The following is a 21,704-nucleotide window of genomic DNA, read 5'->3' on the forward strand; positions in this document are numbered from 1 at the left end:
ATTCCAGTGTCAGTAGATGTGTATTGTAAAATATTTTTCTTTAATTTTATTAAAAACTATGATTTTGTGTAATTTAAAATGTTTAAATATTGATAAAAGTTTACTAGGCAACGAATATTGATTAACAGATGCCAGGGCCCCACGAAAGATTATGTGGTGCAGAAACCTGTTAGTATTAATAAAATAGTGAAGCAAACATATCTAATGTTCAGTCAGCTTCCTTATTTTAGGTTGGTTACACGCGCAATTGCTGTTTGCCCCGTGCAATCATTGGGTCCTCAGAAAAATAAATTGATACAAATATAAATTAACATCATTTTAATTTCGAAACCTCTGCAAAATTGACAAGGCCAGCTTTGAGGGATTTTCTAAACAAGGTCCCCAAAACTAAGTAAAGTGTTTACTGTTGAAGACAAACACCATTTTTATATTTCTGGGATACAAAATTCTGTCATATTATCTCTCTGGGGCCCAAAAAAGTAGTAACTTAAATTCAGAATTGTTCAATTTTTATATACAAAAATTTTTAAAATTAAAAAAAAAAAAATAAAATCTTGCAACTCTGATAAAATTCCATGAAAATCCTTAAAATTAAAAAAAAATACACGACTGAGTCGCACATAATTGCTCTTATGGTTAAAAGTGCTTAGAGTGTTAAAGCGTTTTTATAAACATCGTAATTACGAAAACAATTTTAAAAGGTGCTTTAATATCCAAATGAGGTATGCACATTCATTTCATACATAACAAAGAATTTTTGGATTTTTGAAAATTGTTAGGACTTTTTTAAAAAAATACATTTTTGTATATAAAAATTTTCTAAAATTTTTTATAAAAATATATTTGAAAGCAATTTGGAAGAAATAATTTTTCCACAAATTCAAACTAAATTTCAAGTACATTGATCCGTTTTGAAAAAAATTATTTTTTAAAGAAAAATATTTTTTAAAAACCCAAAATTGGCTTTTTCAAATGAAATTCAGGCTATTAAAACGTTTTCGCACAAAAATTTTCGTTTAAATCAAAATCGATAGACCCATTTTTGAAAAAAAAACACCTTCTTCTATTTCCGTCATAATGTCAAGTACAGTTATTTTTTATATCCTAAAAATAAAATTTCAATTTCGCCTCTAGGGAATCTTATAAAACTCATAACTACAAAGTTTGGAGAAAATCGCTCCAGTAGCTTAGGCGGCTGTTCATCAAGATAGATATAGTAAGACGGACAGGCACAGAGAATAGCGAGACCCACTTTTTTTCGCAGTCTCTATCATGGTAATGTCATGCTTGATTGTTATCTCGCGCTTGATTTTTTTACGTATCCTAAACTTGCCCAATAGTACCTATGTATATAGCAAGTAAAAAAATAAAGCAAGGATAATTTTTTTTTTGTAATTTTAAAAGTAAGACTTGCATTTTTACAGCTGCAAGTTCAAAAATTTCAAAATCCATATCAAGAGAAAGTTTTCGATACGTATCTCGGACTTTAATAGAATTTTCAACTTTGGATAGGGGCCCAAAAATATAGTTTTGTACCGGGGGGGCTCCGGCAGCTCATCATTCGCCTCTGTTCGGACGCGCTTCAATTTGAAAAAATTAAGCTCGTCTTTTTTGAAAATGACGCGCCTCACTCTTGAAAATGATGTGCGTCATTTTTGAAAAATGACTTTCGGCACTTTTGAATACACAAATTAATAAATTTCGAACGAATTTGAAGACGAAAATTCCCACTTCCTCGGACAGTTGTAATAAGTTATTTGATTTCGACAAAATTGAGGATAGTTTTCAAGAAGCGAAATTTTGGAAACCTTTGGAGACAGTTTTGTATTCAAATTACAGGAGGCCCGTGAAACGTCTTTCTGTTAACAATTGGTATTATATAAATTGTGAGATTGCTTTTCAAGCCTTCTTCGGAAGGTTTAAAAATTCTTGGTGAATAGTATAATTCATATTTGTTACCTCAGAATGTTAAGTACAAACTGATAACTCAAGTATTACAATTAAAAAAGAATACGTAACCTAAACAAATATATAACAACTTTGAGTAAAACTAAACACAAAATTTGTTTATATAAATTCTTTTTATTCTATAATTTCATTTTGGTTTCCTAACATTTAACTAAACATCTTATTATACACTATTAAAAGCTCTTTACAAGAATTTCATAAGTTTTAAGTTTGATTTCCTTGCCCCCATATGCAATATAAACACAATATTCATAAGGATGCACCTTGCCAGGAGTCAACGATCCATGATGATGACCACGTCCCACATAAACTGGCTCGCCATTGCGAGTCCGTCCAGTTGACACAGCTGCAGCTGGAATTTCACCATGATGATGTCCAGTTATCCAATGATAGCCATGACCAGTTAAGACCTCAAAATTACTCTTGAATATATCCTTGCCACCCCAACTAACATAAGCACTTTGTTTGCCGGGAACTACTTTACATGGCAGATGTTCACCATCATGGTGTGCTCGACCAACGTAGATTGTAGAGCCATCTGTATCATGACCACCAACAACTGCTCCTGGTGGCATACTTGTCAACGACGCTGGTAACCAAGTGTGAACTGATGGAAAAAGTGCCGGTGGACAAACTGCAATTATTGGAGCTGATGGATGATGAGGATGATGTCCGTGATGTGACATTTCGTAGGTTAAAACTTCGTAACAGTCTAAACGATGTTCAGCTCCTCCAAAGGGAATGTACAGACAATGGTGGGAAGGATGAATCTTGCCAACTGTCAAACTTCCTTGCCAATGGCCACGTCCAATGTAGAGAGGCTCACCAGTGACCGTGTTTCCGGCGAGAACCGCATTTGGTGGCACTGAACCGGCAGCACATGGAATCCATCGATAGTGGTTGCCAGTAAGGACTTCATAGTGAGTCTTTGTAATCTCGCGACCACCCCAGCAGACGTAGGCGTTATTTTTACTTGGAACCACTTTTGCTGGTAGATTGTCCCCTTCGTGGTAAGCACGGCCAACATAAATTGGTGTACCATCACAATCGTGTCCTCCGACAACAGCAAAAGGTGGAACTTGAGAGTAGGCAGCTAAGTGAACCCATTTGTGATCTAAAATTGAAGGATAATGGCTTTAGTTTTTTTTTCACTTTTGGTCAAAATGTATCCTTTTTCTTACCCATTTTTAATTTTTATTTATTTTATTCGATTTCTTGGAGCTTTATTTTAAATCAACTGAATCAGCCTTCAATGTTTGAGGATTATGTTTCCTGCAATAACTGTTCTTTCTGACTAAAGTTGATTTGAGGAGTGATCGATTATAAAAGGAAAATTCAGCTCAGGTATTATTCGCAATACGAAAAAGCTGATAAGAGGAAATAATTGATGATATCAATGATAACAAGTTTGTTTTGGTTTTATTTTTCGCTGGTAAAGTACCGACTGTTTGTTAAAAATAAGAATGTGATTTATAGAAAATACCTAGAACAAATCAATCTAAGTAAGTTGCATTGGCTTTGTAAAATAACAAGAAATTTATAATGTATTCGATATCAATGTGCAAATATTTTATTTTTATCAAACTGAAATATGATTGGAAGTTGTAATTTAAAATTTTAAAGTTGATAAATTATTTTGTGTTTATGAAGTGTTTTCTAGTTTTTGATAACAGTTTTGACTATACAAAAATATGTTGAGTAATTGGTTTTATGAGATATGAACTTAAAATTGGAAAAATACGTCAGAATTTTTTCACATAGTTCTCAATTTTGTATTCATGCACTACGAGTGACGTAACATGTAATGAGTCACATACATTTTTAATATTTTCTGTATAACTCAGAAACCGAGAAGTTTTTAAAATTTTACCCAAGACAATTTTTGCAGGAAATAAGATTTTCCATTGAAATGAAAACTTAAAAAAAAGGATTATTAAAAAGGAATAAGCTAAAAATAGAAGGAATCATTGATTACACTGGTTTACAGCCAAAATGGACACTCAATCCCACTGTTTTTTTGGTGCGTACTTAGACCTCATTGACTCGGACATGTTTCGGACATGTCCCGCACATGTCCCGGAAGTGTCCCGGACATGTTCCCGGACGTGTCCCGAACATGTCCCGGACATGTCCCGGACGTGTCCCGGACGTGTTACGGACGTGTCCCGGAAATGTCCCGGACGTGTCCCGGACATGTCCCGGACGTGTCCCAGACATGTCCCGGACATGTCCCGGACATGTCCCGGACATGTCCCGGACATGTCCCGGATATGTCCCGGACATGTCCCGGACATGTCCCGGACGTGTCCCGGAAATGTCCCGGACGTGTCCCGGACATGTCCCGGACGTGTCCCAGACATGTCCCGGACATGTCCCGGACGTGTCCCAGACATGTCCCGGACATGTCCCGGACATGTCCCAGACATGTCCCGGACATGTAATGGACGTGTCCCGGTGTCTCGGACATATCCCGGACATGTCCCAGACATATCCCGGACGTGTTTCGGACATGACCCCGACGTTTCCCGGACATGTCCCGGACATGTTCCGGACGTGTCCCGGACGTGTCCCGGACATGTCCCGGACGTGTCCCGGACATGTCCCGGACGTGTCCCGGACATGTCCCGGACATGTCCCGGACATGTCCCGGACATGTTCCGGACGTGTCCCGGACGTGTCCCGGACATGTCCCGGACGTGTCCCGGACATGTCCCGGACGTGTCCCGGACATGTCCCGGACATGTCCCGGACATGTCCCGGACATGTCCCGGACATGTCCCGGACGTGTCCCGGACGTGTCCCGGACATGTCCAGGACGTGTCCCGGACATGTCCAGGACGTGTCCCGGACATGTCCAGGACGTGTCCCGGACATGTCCAGGACGTGTCCCGGACATGTCCAGGACGTGTCCCGGACATGTCCAGGACGTGTCCCGGACATGTCCAGGACGTGTCCCGGACATGTCCCGGACGTGTCCCGGACATGTCCCGGACGTGTCCCGGACATGTCCCGGACATGTCCCGGACGTGTTCCGGACATATCCCGGACGTGTCCCGGACGTGTCCCGGACATGTCCCGGACGTGTCCCGGACATGTCCCGGTTGTGTCCCGGACACGTCCCGGTTGTGTCCCGGACATGTCCCGGACGTGTCCCGGACGTGTCCCGGACGTGTCCCGGACATGTCCAGGACATGTCCCGGACATGTCCAGCACATGTCCCGGACATGTCCCGGACGTGTCCCGGACGTGTCCCGGACGTGTCCCGGACATGTCCCGGACGTGTCCCTGACATGTCCCGGACGTGTCCCGGACATATCCCGGACGTGTCCCGGACGTGTCCCAGACGTGTCCCGGACATGTCCCGGACATGTCCCGGACGTGTCCCAGACATGTCCCGGACATTTCCCGGACGTGTCGCGGACGTGTCCCGGACATGTCCAGGACGTGTCCCGGACATGTCCCAGACATGTCCCGGACATGTCCCGGACGTGTCCCGGACATGTCCCGGACGTGTCCCGGACATGTCCCGGACGTGTCCCGGACATGTCCCGCACGTGTCCCGGACGTGGCCCGGACATGTCCCGCTCATGTCTCGAACATTTCTCGGACATGTGCCGGACGTGTCCCTGACAGTATTAGCTTGTATATTAAAATTAAGAAACAAATTTTAAAAAAATTGTTTTTAGTTTAAAAAAAAAAGTTTTTTTTTAAAAATCAATTTTTTGAACAAAGATTAATGAATTACATTAAACTTTGTCGATTAATATTTCATGTCGTTTCTTTTTTTGAAAATTTGTATACAAAAAAAAAATTAAAAAAAAAAAAAAATCATGTGTGCAATTTACACGTGGTAGAAGTGAAACCTTAAATAATCATTTTTCTTGAAAAAAAAAATAGAAAAAATGTACCTATTTTTATTCTATCACCTTCAAAGCCATGTTTTTATATGACAACCTATATAAATTTTATATCATCTGAAAGCTTTTTGTCTTAGCTCAAAATATATATATCGATCAGGTCTATGGTCTATCTACAAAAAGAGCTAGAATTTTTTGAACTCGATCAATTTCCATAAAAAAAAGCGAAAAAAACACGGATTTTTACCTTCTCACGCTATTAAATGCATTTTTTCCCTAACAACCTATACAAAATTTAATACCATCTGAAAGCTTATTGTCTTAGCTCAAAATATATATATCGATCAGACCTATGAGACATCTACAAAAAGAGCTAGAATTCTTTTAAACTCGATGAAATTTCATCCCAAAAGCAAAAAAAAACATTTCTTTTTATGTTCTCATGCTATTAAATCAATTTTTTTGTTTAACACCCTATACAAAATTTTATACCATGTGAAAGCTTATTGTTTCACCTTGTATAATGATGTATAAATCTTATTTTAAAGATGTCTACAAGAGAAGTTAGAATTTTTTAAAGTCAACCATGTCGAATTTCCAGACTGAGATTACGGTACTTCCTACACTGGTAGCTGGTCATCGCCAACAGATCTCCACAGGTGTTTTGAGGTATTTTTAAATTTTTTTCAATTTAAGATTGTGTAACTTGTATAGCACGTAACGTTATGTGTGATATATCAAATAAAAGGTTATGTTATCAGCATGCGTATTAAAGTTAAAACAAATTTGTATGTGCACTAGGTCAAAAGATATAACGTGTGTTGGAAAAGAACATCTTTTTACCGTTATCTCCGAATTTTGAATATGAAATTAATTGAAATTTTGTACAATTATAATTTATTTAATTACCTATCTACAGTACAAATTTCATTCATCAATCTATTAAAACAAAAAAGTTAGAACAAGTTGAAGTCGTGTCGCGTTTTCGTTTCATCTTGTTTCAAATCACTACGATACTAAAGAAGTTTTCACTTCAAAAAAACGGCTCTAACGATTTTTAAACATTTTTTTCTAATAATTCTGTGTTACACATAAATTAAATGGCATGATTTTTGTGAAGGACAAAATTATTAATAGAGATGCTTTTATAGCTTTAAACCAAATTTTATGTTTATGATATTTTTTTTTTATTTCTTAAAAAGCTTCAATACTCCAAGGAACTTTTAACATTAGAGCAAGTACGAGCAACCCAGTCGTGTATTTTCTTCTGCAAAAAGGGTTGTGACCTCTTTAATTTCCTCTGCTCCAATATGATTACCACTCAGTCATGGGGTGCATAGAGTAACTAGCATACAGAGTTTTTTTTTCGCCACAGCTATTAAAATCCTTTTATTGTCTCCCTGAGACAGTTTGTCTTTCTGAAGTTTCAATAATATTATTTTCACCATTTGATTCATTATTTTCTACTTTAAAACATTCACCTCCAACAAGCAAATCTTTGTCCTTTAAGAAAAACCTCTCCTTATGTTTTTCTGATAAATTCCATTTTGTACTTAAATAAGCGTATTTCGATTATGTAATTTTTTAAATTATTTAAAAGTTAGTTTTTGGATTTGGTGAGTCTGTTTTGTTGAAAAATGTTCCAGCAATTTATTGTTCCGAAACCATTTGGAATCGGAACACCACATTTCAAATGAAATGAAAAGTGTGAATTTAAAAACAGTACTTTACATTGCTTTGCAACTAACAGCTACTCAAAAAACACAATTTGAATTCAAAATAACGTAAAATAATAGTTTATATTGTCCTTTTGTCGAAAAATTAAAAAAAAATAATAAACAATATAATATTTTAAATTTCTTTATATTTTATTTATAACTTATTTTTATCTTAAATTTCTTATTTTTCCTTAATTCTAAATACAATTATTCAATTCATTTACCAAACCTATTTGTTTCTAACAAGCACATCATAATCCCTAATTCTAACTTCTTTTCCACCATATGGAACATATAATGCATATTCAGTTGGATATATTTTCCCTACACATGGTTCCCCATTAGTATGTCCACGTCCTATATAAACCAATTCCCCATCCTTAGTTCTTCCACTTGACACAGCACCCAGCGGCAATTCATAATAATGTTTAGCTGCAACCCAACTATAACCATCCCCCGTTAAGAATTCAAAATTCATCGTAAAAACATCTTTACCAGCTACACACACATAAGCCCCTCCAGCTTTAGGTAATATTTTTGCTGGCAAAAGTTCACCCTCGTTAAAAGCTCGTCCAACATAAACATTTAATTTACTCGATATTTGACCACCAACAACTGCATCTTTCGGAATATTTTTTACAGACTCAGCTACCCAACGAGGTGGCGAGAAACAGGTTAAAATTTCACAGCATTCTATTGATCGTTCTTCACCGTTGAAGGGAATGTACAAAAGTCGATTGGCAAAATCAAATTTACCAACTACCAAACTGCCATCCAAATGACCACGTCCAATGTAGAGTGGTTCGCCGTCGGGCATGCAACCAAATTGCATAGCAATTCGAGGCATTGTACCAACAAAACATTCGAACCATCTATAGTTTTCACCAGCTAGAATTTCATAATCGGTCTTGGCGATTTCACAACCTTCTACGCTAACGTAAGCACAGTTTTTACTGGGAATAACTTTGGCTAGAAGATATTGGTCTTCATGGTAAGCACGGCCAACGTAGATTGGCGAACGGTCAGCTTCGTATCCTGCTACAACAGCGTTCGCTGGAATTGGACGGCTTGAAGTGGGGGCAATCCAATGATGCTCTAAAAATAGAATGAAGTGGATCAGTAACTTGTTGAGGAACCATCTCTTTTATTCTTACTCATATCTTAGATTTTTTCTGAAACGTAATAATTTTTTTCACTATTTCGTAACTCCTAAGCGTTTTATCGATCACGATATAACTTTTGGTGCTGCTTTGAAGAGCTTTGATGAACGACTAATAATTTATATAGAATTGTACGCGATATAAAAAATAAAACCCCCGCAATCAATAGAACAAACAACTGATAACGATAATTTTTGGCTAAGTCTTACTGATAAATATATTTTTGGGAGTTCTAGGAAATCCAAGAGAAATCTTGATTAAAAAAAAATTGTAAAAAAATTTTTGATTTTTGTACGTAAACGTTGTGGAGTTCCAAATCAAAAACTTTTTTTTTTCAAAAAACGTGCGTCGTCTGATTGTTACGCAATTTTTAAAGAATTCTATTAGATACTTAAACGTTTTTATATGTATATGTTTTTGTTTTGGTTTTGAAGAGGTTCTACTCGTGCAAGCTGATTACAATATTGAAGCAGGCACATCAAGTGACCATGAGTTTAACAACGTGCTTCATGTTATGCTTGTAGATTACAATTTATCAGTTTTAGTACATTAGTTTAAATTATATTGACAGCATTTTGAGCACTATCTAGATAAGTGAGGAATATTGTCATTAGGGTGTCACACTAGATTAGTACAAAACACATTGCTTCTTTAGCACTAAATATTCCAATGTTGCAAGAAATTCAGTAACAGGTTGAACCTGAGGAGTACATAAAGGATTACTAATAACTGCTTCAACAACAAAAATATTTCACGAAAAAAAGGAAAAATCGTTATGCCTAAAAAAAGTGCAAGGTACGTTATTTCCAAGAACAGGTTAATTTCCTTTTTTAACAGCTTAAGTAAACTTCAAGAAGAGTTGATACGCTGAAAGCTCAAGAACTATTGCAGCGACAATAACTTCGACGGCTCTTAAGTTACCTTCGAATAATTCCTCAATGCCAAGAAAAAAATCAGCAACGTTTGAATTGAAGACCTGCCGAATAACTCTATAAACTAGATTTTACTTAAATAGTTTACAAATTTACAAATTAACGGTAAAGTGTATCAGAATTGGAGTTGCTCAGGGCTCAAATCTTGGACCATTTCTGTTCTTACAATATAAATACATACTCACACACTCCACATTTCTATCCCTAACAATAGCTATTCAAAATGTCGTGGAAACTATTCGATTTCTTGAACAAATGAAGTATCAAAATTACAATTAATATGCCTTAAGCGAACAGGTGGAAAAATCAGTAATACGGTAAAAAACTGTAAAAGATTCCGATACCGGCGTAATTACTACAGAAACCACTGACTTTACAAGAAAAAAATCAATCGACTTTTGATATAAAAATCTTTTTAGGACAGAGCTTCCAATTAACCTACACCATTTTATAACCTTGGAATTATTAAAACCCCTAAAGGTTCAACGTCACCTGATATTTCCGATTCGCACTAAAAATAAAATTTAAATAAAGATAGAAATCAGCAGGTTAAAACATTTTCACAAATTGGGCAAAATCTTATTTAACTATTTTTGCTTAAGATTCCGAACTATGAAAATTCTGGTTGCTTGCTACAATGAAAAGTCAGAAGCTCAAAGAACTATCATCAGAGAAGGCTACTTCATTAATTTACCTGATGCATTTGATGAACTGTATATTGTTTAGTCAAAGAAACATACAAAATATTCTATGCAGTAAAAGACCAGTACCAATAATTAAATAAAAAATTGGGGGAAAGGGGGTAGGTGGGTGGGAAAGAGGGGTGTGTGTCAAAAATCGTGGTTTTTAACGATTTCTGTCAAAAGTAGACCTCATATCGAAAAAAGTTAAATGCAAAAGTTTTAAATAGTAAAAATGTCTACAACCTTTAATTAAATCATATTTTTATACATATAACCTAACATTATTGAGAAAAATCCAAAAATACGATTTTTTTTTATTTTTATCTTTTACAAAAATGGTTGGATTTTAACAAAACTTGGTTAAAAATTACTTTGTTATGTTTTCTATCTAATTTAAATGATTTTTTGAGCAAAAACTTTTAATATTAGGATTTTTGACGAATTTAATTTGAAATAATAGCCTATTTTTCAGTCAAAAAAGTTACCGAAAAATTTTTAATTTTTGAAAAGTTTGGAATGCAATTATCAGGATTAAAACCTTTTATTTAAGATTGTGTGGAAAAACTATACTTTTGTTTAAGAAAATATTTATAAGATTTTTAAGATCGAATTTTCCGTAAATGACAGTAATATTGGCGAAAAATATTAAAATATTGAATTTTGAACGTCCAAAACACTATTTTTCTGATGTTTTGGCATGGTAATATCTCAAAAACGTGATGTGATAGAATTTTTCTTCGGATTCGAACAAAAATTCGTAAGAAAAATATACTCTGATTTATTTAAAAAAAATTTTTGACTAGTGTAATCGAACAGGGCATTCGATTTTTTCTGCCCTGTCAACAACTAAAACTATAAGGTTTAAGTCTGCAAAGTTTCAAATTTTTGGAACAAATAGTTTGGCTGGAATTTAAAATTGATTGAAGGAGGTCCGAAACCCCATGTTATTCCCATAAGAAACTTCAACCACTTTTCGGCACGGTTTAATTTTTGAATTTGGTGAATTTTTTTTTAAATTTATTTCCAACCATATAAGCCCTTGGGAGCATGCAAATTCCAATTTTTTTTAAATAACGACCACCGTCATGTCTATATCCACAGACAAAGTACATTATTTTAAAAAGAAAGAGTTGTAAAAAGTGCCCTCAAAGTACCTGCGCCTCTGACTTTTTGAGTTTATTACATAGTATTAATATCCAATCAATATAAACCTATAATTTTATAAATATTAAGTGGAGTTTGAATATTGTCGGTTCCGTCTTACAAAGTTTAATTTTAGTGACCATGATTAATAAGTCAAATAAAATTGAAAATCCCCTCAATTTGATAACTCAAACCTTAAGTTATTTTTATTATATAAATTAGAGATAAAATATTTGATAAGATTTTTAGAATTATGTTTATTATAATTTTTTTATTTCAAAGCACAAAAGATAGCCTTTCAAAGTTGAAAACAATAAACATTAAAGAAAAAAATCAAGTTTTAATATTAAATACAAATATCTTCACAAAAATAGGGTTAAAAGTTTTAAGACAAAGAAAAATGTTCTAGGTACAAACTCTGAGCTAATTTAACATAAAATTGTACCTTAAATTTTTTTTTCGTTTCAGTCACACCAAAATCACTTATCTTTAATTATTATTTGTTAGAACCATCGCTTTTCTTGGAAAGTGGCTTTGCGGTTCCGATATTGATTTACGAAAACCAAATTTAGATTCAAATTTCAATAAAAGTCATTTAGCTGATAAAATGAATAACAAATAAGACAACAATCAACTTAAATAATATCTATCGACTATCGCTGAACTTATCAGCTCATTTCAATGAGTTGGTAAGACACTGATTTCTAGCTTTATATCGATCAGTTTCTTGCATTCATTTCGTAGTTGCACGTTAGACACTGTAACCCGATAACAGAAACTTTAGAACTCGATAAAATGCACAAAACAGGTTAAGAAGACATTAATTTATGACCAAACCAAGACCCTTTTAACTGATTAATTTCTTATTTTTTAGTGGACAAATGGATTTTTTCTTCATCCGACTCACCCATTCCTCCCTTTGCTGTCCTCGGAGGACAAGATCTTGATGGTTCACCAATCTATGTTGGTCGTGCTTTCCACGAAGGTATTAATTTACCAGCAAAAGTCGTTCCCAGTAAAAACTGTGCTTATGTCAGCTGGGGAGGTCGTGAAATACAAAAGACTGACTATGAAGTTCTAGTTGGCGAGGAATACGTATTTATTAAACCCGTCATTAACACAATCCCCATAAATGCAGTTCGAGTTGGCAGCACAGTTGAAGGGGACCCACTCTATATTGGACGTGGTATTTGGGAAGGAAATGAGACAGTTGGTAAAATTCATCCACCCAATCGGTGCTTATTTATTCCCTTTAATGGAGAAGAAGAAACTTTGGAAACTTTTGAGGTCTTAATTCGTGAAGAAAAACACGTTTGGGTGCCTGGAACTTTAGATCATGTTCCACCATTTGCAGTTATTGGTGGCGAGGAACAAAATCACATAATCTATGTGGGTCGTGCACACCATGAAGGGGAGACTCTTCCAGCTAAAATTATACCTGCTACAGGAAGTGTTTACGTTAGTCGGGGTGGCCATGATGTGTACAAAAGTGAATTCGAATATTTGGTAGGAATGGGTTATACTTGGGTTTATGGTATCGTGGAAGGTTTTGACATTCCACCGGGAGCTGTATGGACTGGGCACACTCAGGATGGTGAAAAAGTTTATGTGGGACGAGGCCATTATCATGGCTCATTGACTCCAGGAAAAGTTCATCCTGGTTATCCGAAGCTCTTTATACCATATGGTGGAAAGGAAGTCAAAATGAAGGATTTTGAAGTGCTTACTAGGAGATAAATAAATACTGTAACTTATAAGTAGCTTTAAAAAATAAATAATAAATTTAAATACATGAATAAATAAAAACAACAAAACCAACTTATTTAGTTTTACTTAATATAATGGCAAGTATCACTTGGTCAATTGAAAGATATCCAATCCACTAGACAATTTATTCCGTGCTCGGAAAAACACCCTATCACCTAGAACAAAAAAAAAAAACATCCTTTCACACATGATATTCTTATGGAATTTAGATTCTTCGTGCCAATTCCAAATAGGTATAACTTGATTGCTAGATTTTGATAGCGTATAATTTTTCAAACTTTAACTTTGCAATGCATTATTTCTTCACCAATAAAAAAACACCCTTTCACTTTAAGAAATGTAAAGACTTTTTTAATTCGTATGGTAAACATATCTTAAAACTCACAGACGAAGGTACCATTTATAGGATTAGAATTTTTTCCTGTTTCATAAACAAACAAAAAACACCGTTTCACCTAAGAAAATATTTTAGGCTACTAAGATTAAGAAGATTAGAATATTTTCGATTCTTATTTACAAAGTTTAATTTTAGTGACCATGATTAATAAATAAAATTAAAAATAGGAACCCCCTCGTATTTATTTTTGTTAGAAATCAATGATTAGATAAGAGAGAAGTATTATGCTCTTTATAATTTTGCTTATTTCGAAGCACACAAGAGAGCACAATAAAATTTTTTCAAGCAATAAAAATACAAATTCAAGTATTTTGACTAAATATAGAATATTATTTATTTAAATTGTTTCCACACTATAGATTTCCCGCTTAAATTAAGTGGATTTCTATTAACTTGAGGCATCCAAAAAATTAAGGTGATATGTCCACTTAATTTAAGACGGAAGTCATCTTGACAAAAAAACATGCAGAAATCTGCTTAATTTAATGTGGAATCCGCTTGTTTTTAGTTGGTAGTTTTTTTTTTTCCGCGTTCTTGATGTGTAAAACTTATTTTCTAATTGAATAAATCAGTCCTGAAATTAAGTTCGAACCCGAAAAACTTTCATTTCACTTGTAATGAATTCTGTTCAACAATTTTCCCTTATCCATGTGAACTATTAGAACTTTAGCAAATGAACTCTTGCAAACACTGCGAAACTTATTTTAGGATAAATCATCATAATTCAACACAGGCAACATTTCATCGAGAAAAATTATTTTTTATGTTACAAGAAGAACCACCAAAAATTGTTCCTTCCTAAGAGAAGAACATTTTAATTAAATAATCTAAAAATGAATTCGTTCTAATCGACCCCTGTGTTTGTGATGACTTTTCTCATGATGAGTTGTCCTATAATGAGATGTGTTGTTATAAGTTGGGCTGATTCTAAAAGCTTTAGTTGGCTTTTTCAGAAGCTAATTTTTTTTTTTCTTGAGAAGCTCCAAAATATTTCATTGTTTTCCTTGAGAAATAACGTGACACTCTTTATGGCAAGAACCCCAACTTGCATAAATATTATTATTATTATTATTATTTACAACATAAAATTTATTTACACATAAAACATAAAACTGGAGGGTGAACGGGCCAAACGGATGTAATTGATCTAGTTTTGTCAACTCAAAAACTTCTTTTAGGTGATTCACAAAATTGATTCCAATTAAGTTTGCCAACCAAATTTCATTAGCCAACAAATTAACAACAAACAAAAAAAATCATATCTCCATACTTATCAGCTCATTTCAATGATAAAACGCACATGCCATAGTGAAGGGAAACATAAATACTCAACAAAATTAATTAAAAAAACATGAATAAAGTTCAATTGACGATTTACAATCTTTCAATTGATAAACATTTTGATACAGAAAACATACATATTCTATTACTTTTTTGAAATGAACAAACGTGTTTCTTCGAATTTTTGCATTAAAAAAAATATTGCAACATAAAAAATTGTATTGCAACTGAAAAATATTTGTATTAAAAAAATGTTTCATATTTGCATATAAAAAAATTGCATTAAAAAAAAAAATGTTCTTGCAACTGAAAAATATTTGCATTGAAAATAAAATTTGTATTGTAAATAAAAATATTTTGCATTAAAAAAATGTATTGCATATACAAAATTTTCTACATTGAAAAAAAAGTCAATGCAAAATGTGTGCATTGAATATTTTTTTTTCTATTCGTCAAATTTCTTAGAATTTGGCCTTATATTAAGTTCGATACTAAATATTGCATTGAATTAAAAAAAAAAATTTTTAATGCAAAATATTATTTACAATAAAAATTTTATATTCAATCCAAATATTTTTCAGTTGCAATAACATTTTTTTTTCATCAAATTTTTTTAATGTGCAGTAAATATTTTTTTTTAATGCAAATATTTTTCAGTTGTAATAATTTTTTTTCAATTTTTTTTAATTTTTATTAAAAAACGCATTAAGAAAATGATTTTTTTACAACCCTGCTTCAATACATGAAATTCGATCGGAACACAGACCAAATGGCTATTAAAATAACTACTATTACGCATATTGTTAATAGAGGCGGCTGATCAGGAAACACCTCAAATTTCTTTAAAAAAAAGCAAAAACTTGTTACGTCATTTCAAAGAACTCCATTTCTTTTTTTCGTTATCGTTTAAAGCAAAAAGCATTTCTCAGAAATGTCGTTCCCTTAAACAAAAATATGACTTTGTGGTTCCGATAATAAATTCACGAAAATAATTCCAATTTTGGCTTGGCATCTAAATTGGCCTTCAAATATCAATAACACCTCAAATCAGCTAAAGAAATAAATAATAAAATAGAAAATCATATCGCTGAGCTTATCAGCTCATTTCAATGATAAAAATGTACAGACTTTTAGCTTTATATCGAAGAGTTTTTCGATTAATTTCATAGTTATACGTTAGACATCGGTTGAAGAGGTTACAGAATAAGAGGCTTTCAGAATTGATAATAAGAAAGTGAGGGGAAACTAAAAACACTTAGCAAAATGAACAAAATAGGTAAGAAAAGCAGCAATCTTTCAAAGATAAAAGGTTTTAATCAGACCTTTGTTATAATTTTTTTTAGTGCACAAATGGATTTCTTCGACATCAGACTCAGCAGTTCCTCCTTTGGCTGTTGTCGGTGGAAAAGATCTTGACGGTTCACCAATCTATGTTGGTCGTGCCTTCCACGAAGGTTCTAATTTTCCAGCCAAAGTCGTTCCCAGTAAAAACTGTGCTTATATCAGTTGGGGAGGTCGTGAAATAAGAAAGACCGACTATGAAATTCTAGTTGGCGAGAACTACAGATTTATTAAACCCTCTCTTAATAGTATACCTCTTAATTCTGTCCGGACTGGCAACAGCGCTGATGGAGAACCTCTCTACATTGGACGTGGCATTTGGGAAGGAAACGAGACAGTTGGTAAAATTCATCCTCCCAATACTTGCTTGTTTATTCCTTTTGATGGAGAAGAAGAAAAATTAGAAACTTATGAGGTCCTTATTCGTGAACCAACACACGTTTGGGTGCCTGGAACTATTGAACAAGTTCCACCAAATGCAGTTGTAGCTGGGGAAGAAAAAGGTCACACAATCTATGTGGGTCGTGCTCATCATGAAGGGGAGACTCTTCCAGCTAAGATTATTCCTGATACGGGAAGTGTTTACGTCAGTCGGGATGGAAAAGACATATACAAAACTGAGTTTGAATATTTGGTTGGTGAAGGTTATACTTGGGTGTATGGTGTACATTCGGGAGAAAATATTCCAATGGGAGCTGTAGCAACCGGACACACTTTGGACGGTCAGAAGGTTTACGTGGGACGTGGCTATCACCATGGTTCACAAACTCCGGGGAAAGTTCATCCTGGAGTATACCGCCTCTTTATACCATATGGTGGAAAGGAAGTCAAGCTGAAGGAATACGAAGTGCTTGCCAAGAGATAAATAAAAACCTTACTTATTTCCTTTCCTTAGTTTCTATAGATAATAATTATATTTTATAAATAAATAAAAAAGAATAAAAGTTAATTGGTTTTACTTACTTAATTTAAATGAAGACATCGATAGTTCGAATTTTTGAAAAAGGGCCCATAGGAAAGACACGGGTCGTTTGAACACGACACTACTCGAAGTGTCTTGCACTCCAGATTTTTTGATGCAGGAATGTTCCTTGGGGTAAGACCCTTGGGGTTAGTAAGAAAAAAGCTTTTTTAAAATCTTTTATCGAGCTATTCGTTTTTGCGAGCTTAATTAGTTATGAAAAAAACGTACTTTTACGTACTCTCCCTCATATTTTTAGAAGAAATATATTTTTTTTTTAACTGCGTTTCAATTAAACTGATATCATTTTTAAATGTTCAGATATTCAAATTTAAGTCCGTTCATTTTTTCTGCCCTATTCGATTTCACTAATCAAAAAGTTTTTTTTATAAAAGTGAGAGTTTACTTTTCTAATGGTTTTCATGATCACTTTCAAATTTTGACATAATATTCTATTTGCATTCCTTTAAGTTTTTTGGTAAGTTTATAGGTGAGGAAATTTTTGAGATTTGCCATGAAACCCAAACGAACATAAGATTTTTTTGCATAGAGAATATGCACCAAACATGTTGAATTCAACTAAGGATTTCTCAGAGAGGAAAAGAGATATTAAAAAGATTTAAACAGATTTTGAAAGAAGAAGTTAAGTTCTTTGAGCAACCGCCACAAATTTAATTATAACAAATTATCACGCAAAAGGACATAACCTCAAAAACTGTTAAAAATAATATTTTTAATTTTCTAACGGTAATATCTCAAGAACGTGATGTGATAGAATTTTTCTGACTTCGGATTCAAGTTCAACATACGAAAAACCTTTAGAAAAGTATAATCTAGCGACATAGTGACATACTCATATGCCAACATAGCGATTCAGATTGGTTTCTAGCAATTTATTGTAAAGTTAAATAATCACAACTTAAAGAAAAAATTGTGATAATTGGGTGTTGCCAAGTTGACAAACTCTTTCATTGCGTTTTTTGACTGACTTCTTGGAAATTTAGGTTCGTCTTATCTTATAGCTTTCCATCAAAGTCTAAAGACTTATGATGAGTTATTTTAAAGTTTCGATATCAATTCTCAAAAAAAAATTATTCAAGTTTTTATCTATAACTTTGCCTTCAAATGTAAATAATCATACCTTAATGAGTCGTGTTCACATTTTTGCTCATCCATTCTTTGATTTGTCATTCAAATAGGTAAACAATCAGCTATCTCTGGGCTTATCAGCGTATTTCTTCACTTGTATAATGTTCAAAATTTTAGCTTTATATCTAGCTTCATTTTGAATGAATTTTATAGTTATTCGCCAGACACCGTTAAGGTTATACAATAAAAAGGTTTCAAGGACTGATAAAAATAAGAAAGCCTTAAAACTCAAACAAAAAATGGGTAAGTAAAAAACTTCAAAAACACTCACAAATATTTTCAATTGGTCAACATTCTTTTAAGTGATAAACAAGTTCTGAAACTGAAGTCACATTCTATTTTTGTTTCCTATTACAGAACACCATTGGATTCACTCAACACCAGACTCACCAATTCCCCCATTTGCTGTCCTCGGAGGATACGATGCTGATGGTTCATCAATCTATGTTGGTCGTGCCTTTCACGAAGGTGACAATTTGCCAGCCAAAGTGGTGCCCAACAAACGTTGTGCTTATGTCAGCTGGGGTGGTCGTGAAATCACAAAGACTCACTATGAAATCCTAGTTGGCGAGGACTATAGATTTATAAGTTGCCCTATCGACACCATTCCACAAAATGCTGTCCGTGCAGGTAACACTGTCGATGGAGAGCCGCTCTATGTTGGACGTGGCATGTGGGAAGGAAGTGAGACGGTCGGTAAAATTCATCCCACCCATCATTGCTTGTATATTCCCTTTGGTGGAGATGAACAACGTTTGGAATCTTATGAGGTGTTGATTCGCGAACCATCACATGTTTGGGTGCCGGGAACTTTACATCACGTTCCGCCGAATGCAGTTGTTGCCGGGCACGATACCAATAAATCTACAATCTATGTTGGTCGAGCTTACCATGAAGGTGAGAACCTTCCAGCCAAGTTTGTTCCCGATGCGGGAAGTGTTTATGTTAGTCATGATGGTCATGATATATTCAAAGATGAGTTTGAGGTATTGGTTGGTGATGGTTACAGTTGGGTTGGTGGTGTACATTCAGGAAATAATATTCCCATTGGAGCTGTATCAACTGGACACACACGAAATGGTGAGAAGGTGTATGTTGGACGTGGTTATCATCATGGATCGTTGACTCCAGGGAAAGTTCACCCTGGAGAATATCGACTATATATTGCTTATGGTGGGAAGGAGGTCAAGATAAAGGACTACGAAATGCTTGTTAAGAGAAATTAATTACCAATAAGTACCAAATAAAAATTATTAATAAAAATTTGATTACTGAGATCTCACATTTTAGAAAATATTCGTTTTTTCGATGCATATTTGGGATGAAAGTTTAATTTTAATTAGTAAACAAAGTTGTACAGCTTTACGAAAAGTTTGTATAGTTTCTTTCATGATTTTTAATGGTTTTATGCTACAAAAGAAAAACATCCCATTAAAAATTCCAAATTGTAGGTAAATGTTTTTCAAACTGGTCTGTGTAACAGATGGAATACATTTTCCTGTAAATATACTTTTTTAAGTGGAAAAACAAAAAACACTGTAGCATACTTTTTATTGGTTCTAACAGTTATAGTTTTCTTTCATTCAATAAAAATAATCACATACTTTTAGCAATTTTTTGCAATCTTCCGTCTTGTTTTCCTGCCAATGAAAGAGTTTTTGAGTCTTCATCAACTTTTATGCTATTAGACCGAGGGCCCACAAATTTTGGAAGTGGAGGTAGGTTTAACCAAAAAGTGAGTATGCAGTTTAATAGCCTTATGCGTTCTTAGAACGAATTCAAAAGTTTGTTGTTTCTGTGTATCTAGCTAACGAAACAAATGTAAAAATGTAGTAAACATTTTGGAGACCTACGATTTTATTGGATTTGAAATTATAAATAAATTATAAAAGTGGGACATATTTGTAAAATAAAAGGACGAACACAACGAAGTGCTTTTTTAATGAGTTGACAGAAGTAAGAATTCAAATCCGCAATCGTACTTTAAGGTCAGCTTTACTATTACCACTTGGATACTTCGAAGAGTTCATAGTCTGAGTAGAATGTTCGAAACCTTAGAACCAGATAAGCTGTGGCTTTAAATCGAAAACCCATAAAATTATCCTACAAGAGAACTTGCTAAGTTTAAATTATTACATCCCTTACTTTGGTGGATCCTTTATGGAGGAATCAAAGAAAAACTGATCTCTGAAATTGTAGCAAGTTAAATGCTCATTTGTAGTGCAAAATCAATTTTGTAGATCCTATGGGAAATTTTGAATAAAAAATGCGTTTCCGGTTTGCTCGGAGAGTGGATTAATTTTGAAAAAATACGGTTTTTATTTTATTTATTTTTTTTTCTGACAGCAATTGTAGTTTTTTTTTGGCGTAGGACCCAATTTTGTATCTCAACACTTTTGGAAATATTCAAAATATAAAATGTAAATGCAAGTTGGCTCAAAATTTAGCTTTCAAAATACAAAAAAAATCAAAATTTCTAAAATGTGTTTGTAAAGGACAATGGTAATTTTTGTATGGGAGCTGGCCCTGAGACCAATAATGATGAGTCATATCTCATTGGAAAGGTATTTTGGCGTAGATCAATTGTTTATATGGCGCCAAGACTCAATTCGCTGTGGGAAAAAAGTTATAGCCATATATGTAAAACACAGTAAAAATAGGTAATAGACGGAGAGGGGACCGCCGAGTTACTTAGCTCATACGGATAGAGTGTAAAATTGGTGTCAAATGAGAGATAAGTTGATAAAGAAAATGAAATAATAGGGTTACCGCTTTTAAAATGGGAACTTCAAATGCTAAGAAATACATACTAAAAATATTATTTAACAGTCAAAATGTGTGACATCATATGTTATCTTTTTAATTTAACTATTCCATACATTTTTGTAAAAAAAAATTGTTTTTCTTAATATTTGTGTAGGGTTGCCGAGTACTAACTCGTCTATTTGTCAGCTAAAGATTGGTATAGACTTTACCTTTTTAGTAGAAACAAAATTGTACTCTGTGGTTCAAAAAATATTTTTTGTTTTTTTTTGATTTTTGTTTTTTTTTTTTAACGTTAATAGGGTTGCCATATTTGTAGGCCAACATTTCTTATATTATTTTATTAATTTTTTCACTATTTAAGTTTTCGTTTGGCATTTCAAAAATGGTCTTATTTGATCATACTACAAAGATATGCAATATACCATTATTTCAGGGTTGCCACATAGAAGTTCCCATTTTAAAAGCGGTAACCCTATTTTTTTCATTTTCTTTATAAACTTATCTCTCATTTGACACCAATTTTACACTCTATCCGTATGAGCTAAGTAATTCGGCGGTCGCCTCTCCGTCTATTACCTATT

At 34.0% G+C, this 21,704-nt stretch overlaps 5 protein-coding genes across 5 annotated transcripts; 3 read left to right on the forward strand and 2 right to left on the reverse strand.

The window, feature by feature from the left end:
- Window positions 1–2,062: 2,062 nt before the first annotated feature.
- Window positions 2,063–3,302, reverse strand: LOC129921410 (uncharacterized). The gene is made up of 2 exons (XM_056003219.1): window positions 3,150–3,302; window positions 2,063–3,082 (listed from the first exon to the last, which is right to left on the reverse strand). The coding sequence occupies exons 1-2, from the start codon at window positions 3,151–3,153 to the stop codon at window positions 2,142–2,144; spliced, it is 945 nt and encodes a 314-aa protein (XP_055859194.1). The 5' UTR covers window positions 3,154–3,302; the 3' UTR covers window positions 2,063–2,141.
- A 4,470-nt stretch (window positions 3,303–7,772) lies between these two features.
- On the reverse strand, window positions 7,773–8,701 carry LOC129912011 (uncharacterized). The gene is made up of 2 exons (XM_055990095.1): window positions 8,698–8,701; window positions 7,773–8,638 (listed from the first exon to the last, which is right to left on the reverse strand). Exons 1-2 carry the CDS (start codon window positions 8,699–8,701, stop codon window positions 7,773–7,775), a joined length of 870 nt encoding a protein of 289 aa, XP_055846070.1.
- A 3,514-nt stretch (window positions 8,702–12,215) lies between these two features.
- Window positions 12,216–13,215, forward strand: LOC129905913 (uncharacterized). Its single transcript, XM_055981543.1, has 2 exons — window positions 12,216–12,269; window positions 12,336–13,215. The coding sequence occupies exons 1-2, from the start codon at window positions 12,257–12,259 to the stop codon at window positions 13,196–13,198; spliced, it is 876 nt and encodes a 291-aa protein (XP_055837518.1). The 5' UTR covers window positions 12,216–12,256; the 3' UTR covers window positions 13,199–13,215.
- A 2,856-nt stretch (window positions 13,216–16,071) lies between these two features.
- LOC129905756 (uncharacterized) lies at window positions 16,072–17,184 on the forward strand. Its single transcript, XM_055981316.1, has 2 exons — window positions 16,072–16,182; window positions 16,250–17,184. The coding sequence occupies exons 1-2, from the start codon at window positions 16,170–16,172 to the stop codon at window positions 17,110–17,112; spliced, it is 876 nt and encodes a 291-aa protein (XP_055837291.1). The 5' UTR covers window positions 16,072–16,169; the 3' UTR covers window positions 17,113–17,184.
- Window positions 17,185–18,596: 1,412 nt separating this feature from the next.
- Window positions 18,597–19,583, forward strand: LOC129912022 (uncharacterized). The gene is made up of 2 exons (XM_055990106.1): window positions 18,597–18,600; window positions 18,715–19,583. The coding sequence occupies exons 1-2, from the start codon at window positions 18,597–18,599 to the stop codon at window positions 19,581–19,583; spliced, it is 873 nt and encodes a 290-aa protein (XP_055846081.1).
- The last annotated feature ends 2,121 nt before the right edge of the window (window positions 19,584–21,704 follow it).

Source organism: Episyrphus balteatus, chromosome 1, assembly GCF_945859705.1.
Source record: "Episyrphus balteatus chromosome 1, idEpiBalt1.1, whole genome shotgun sequence".
NCBI classification, from domain to species: Eukaryota; Metazoa; Arthropoda; class Insecta; order Diptera; family Syrphidae; genus Episyrphus; species Episyrphus balteatus.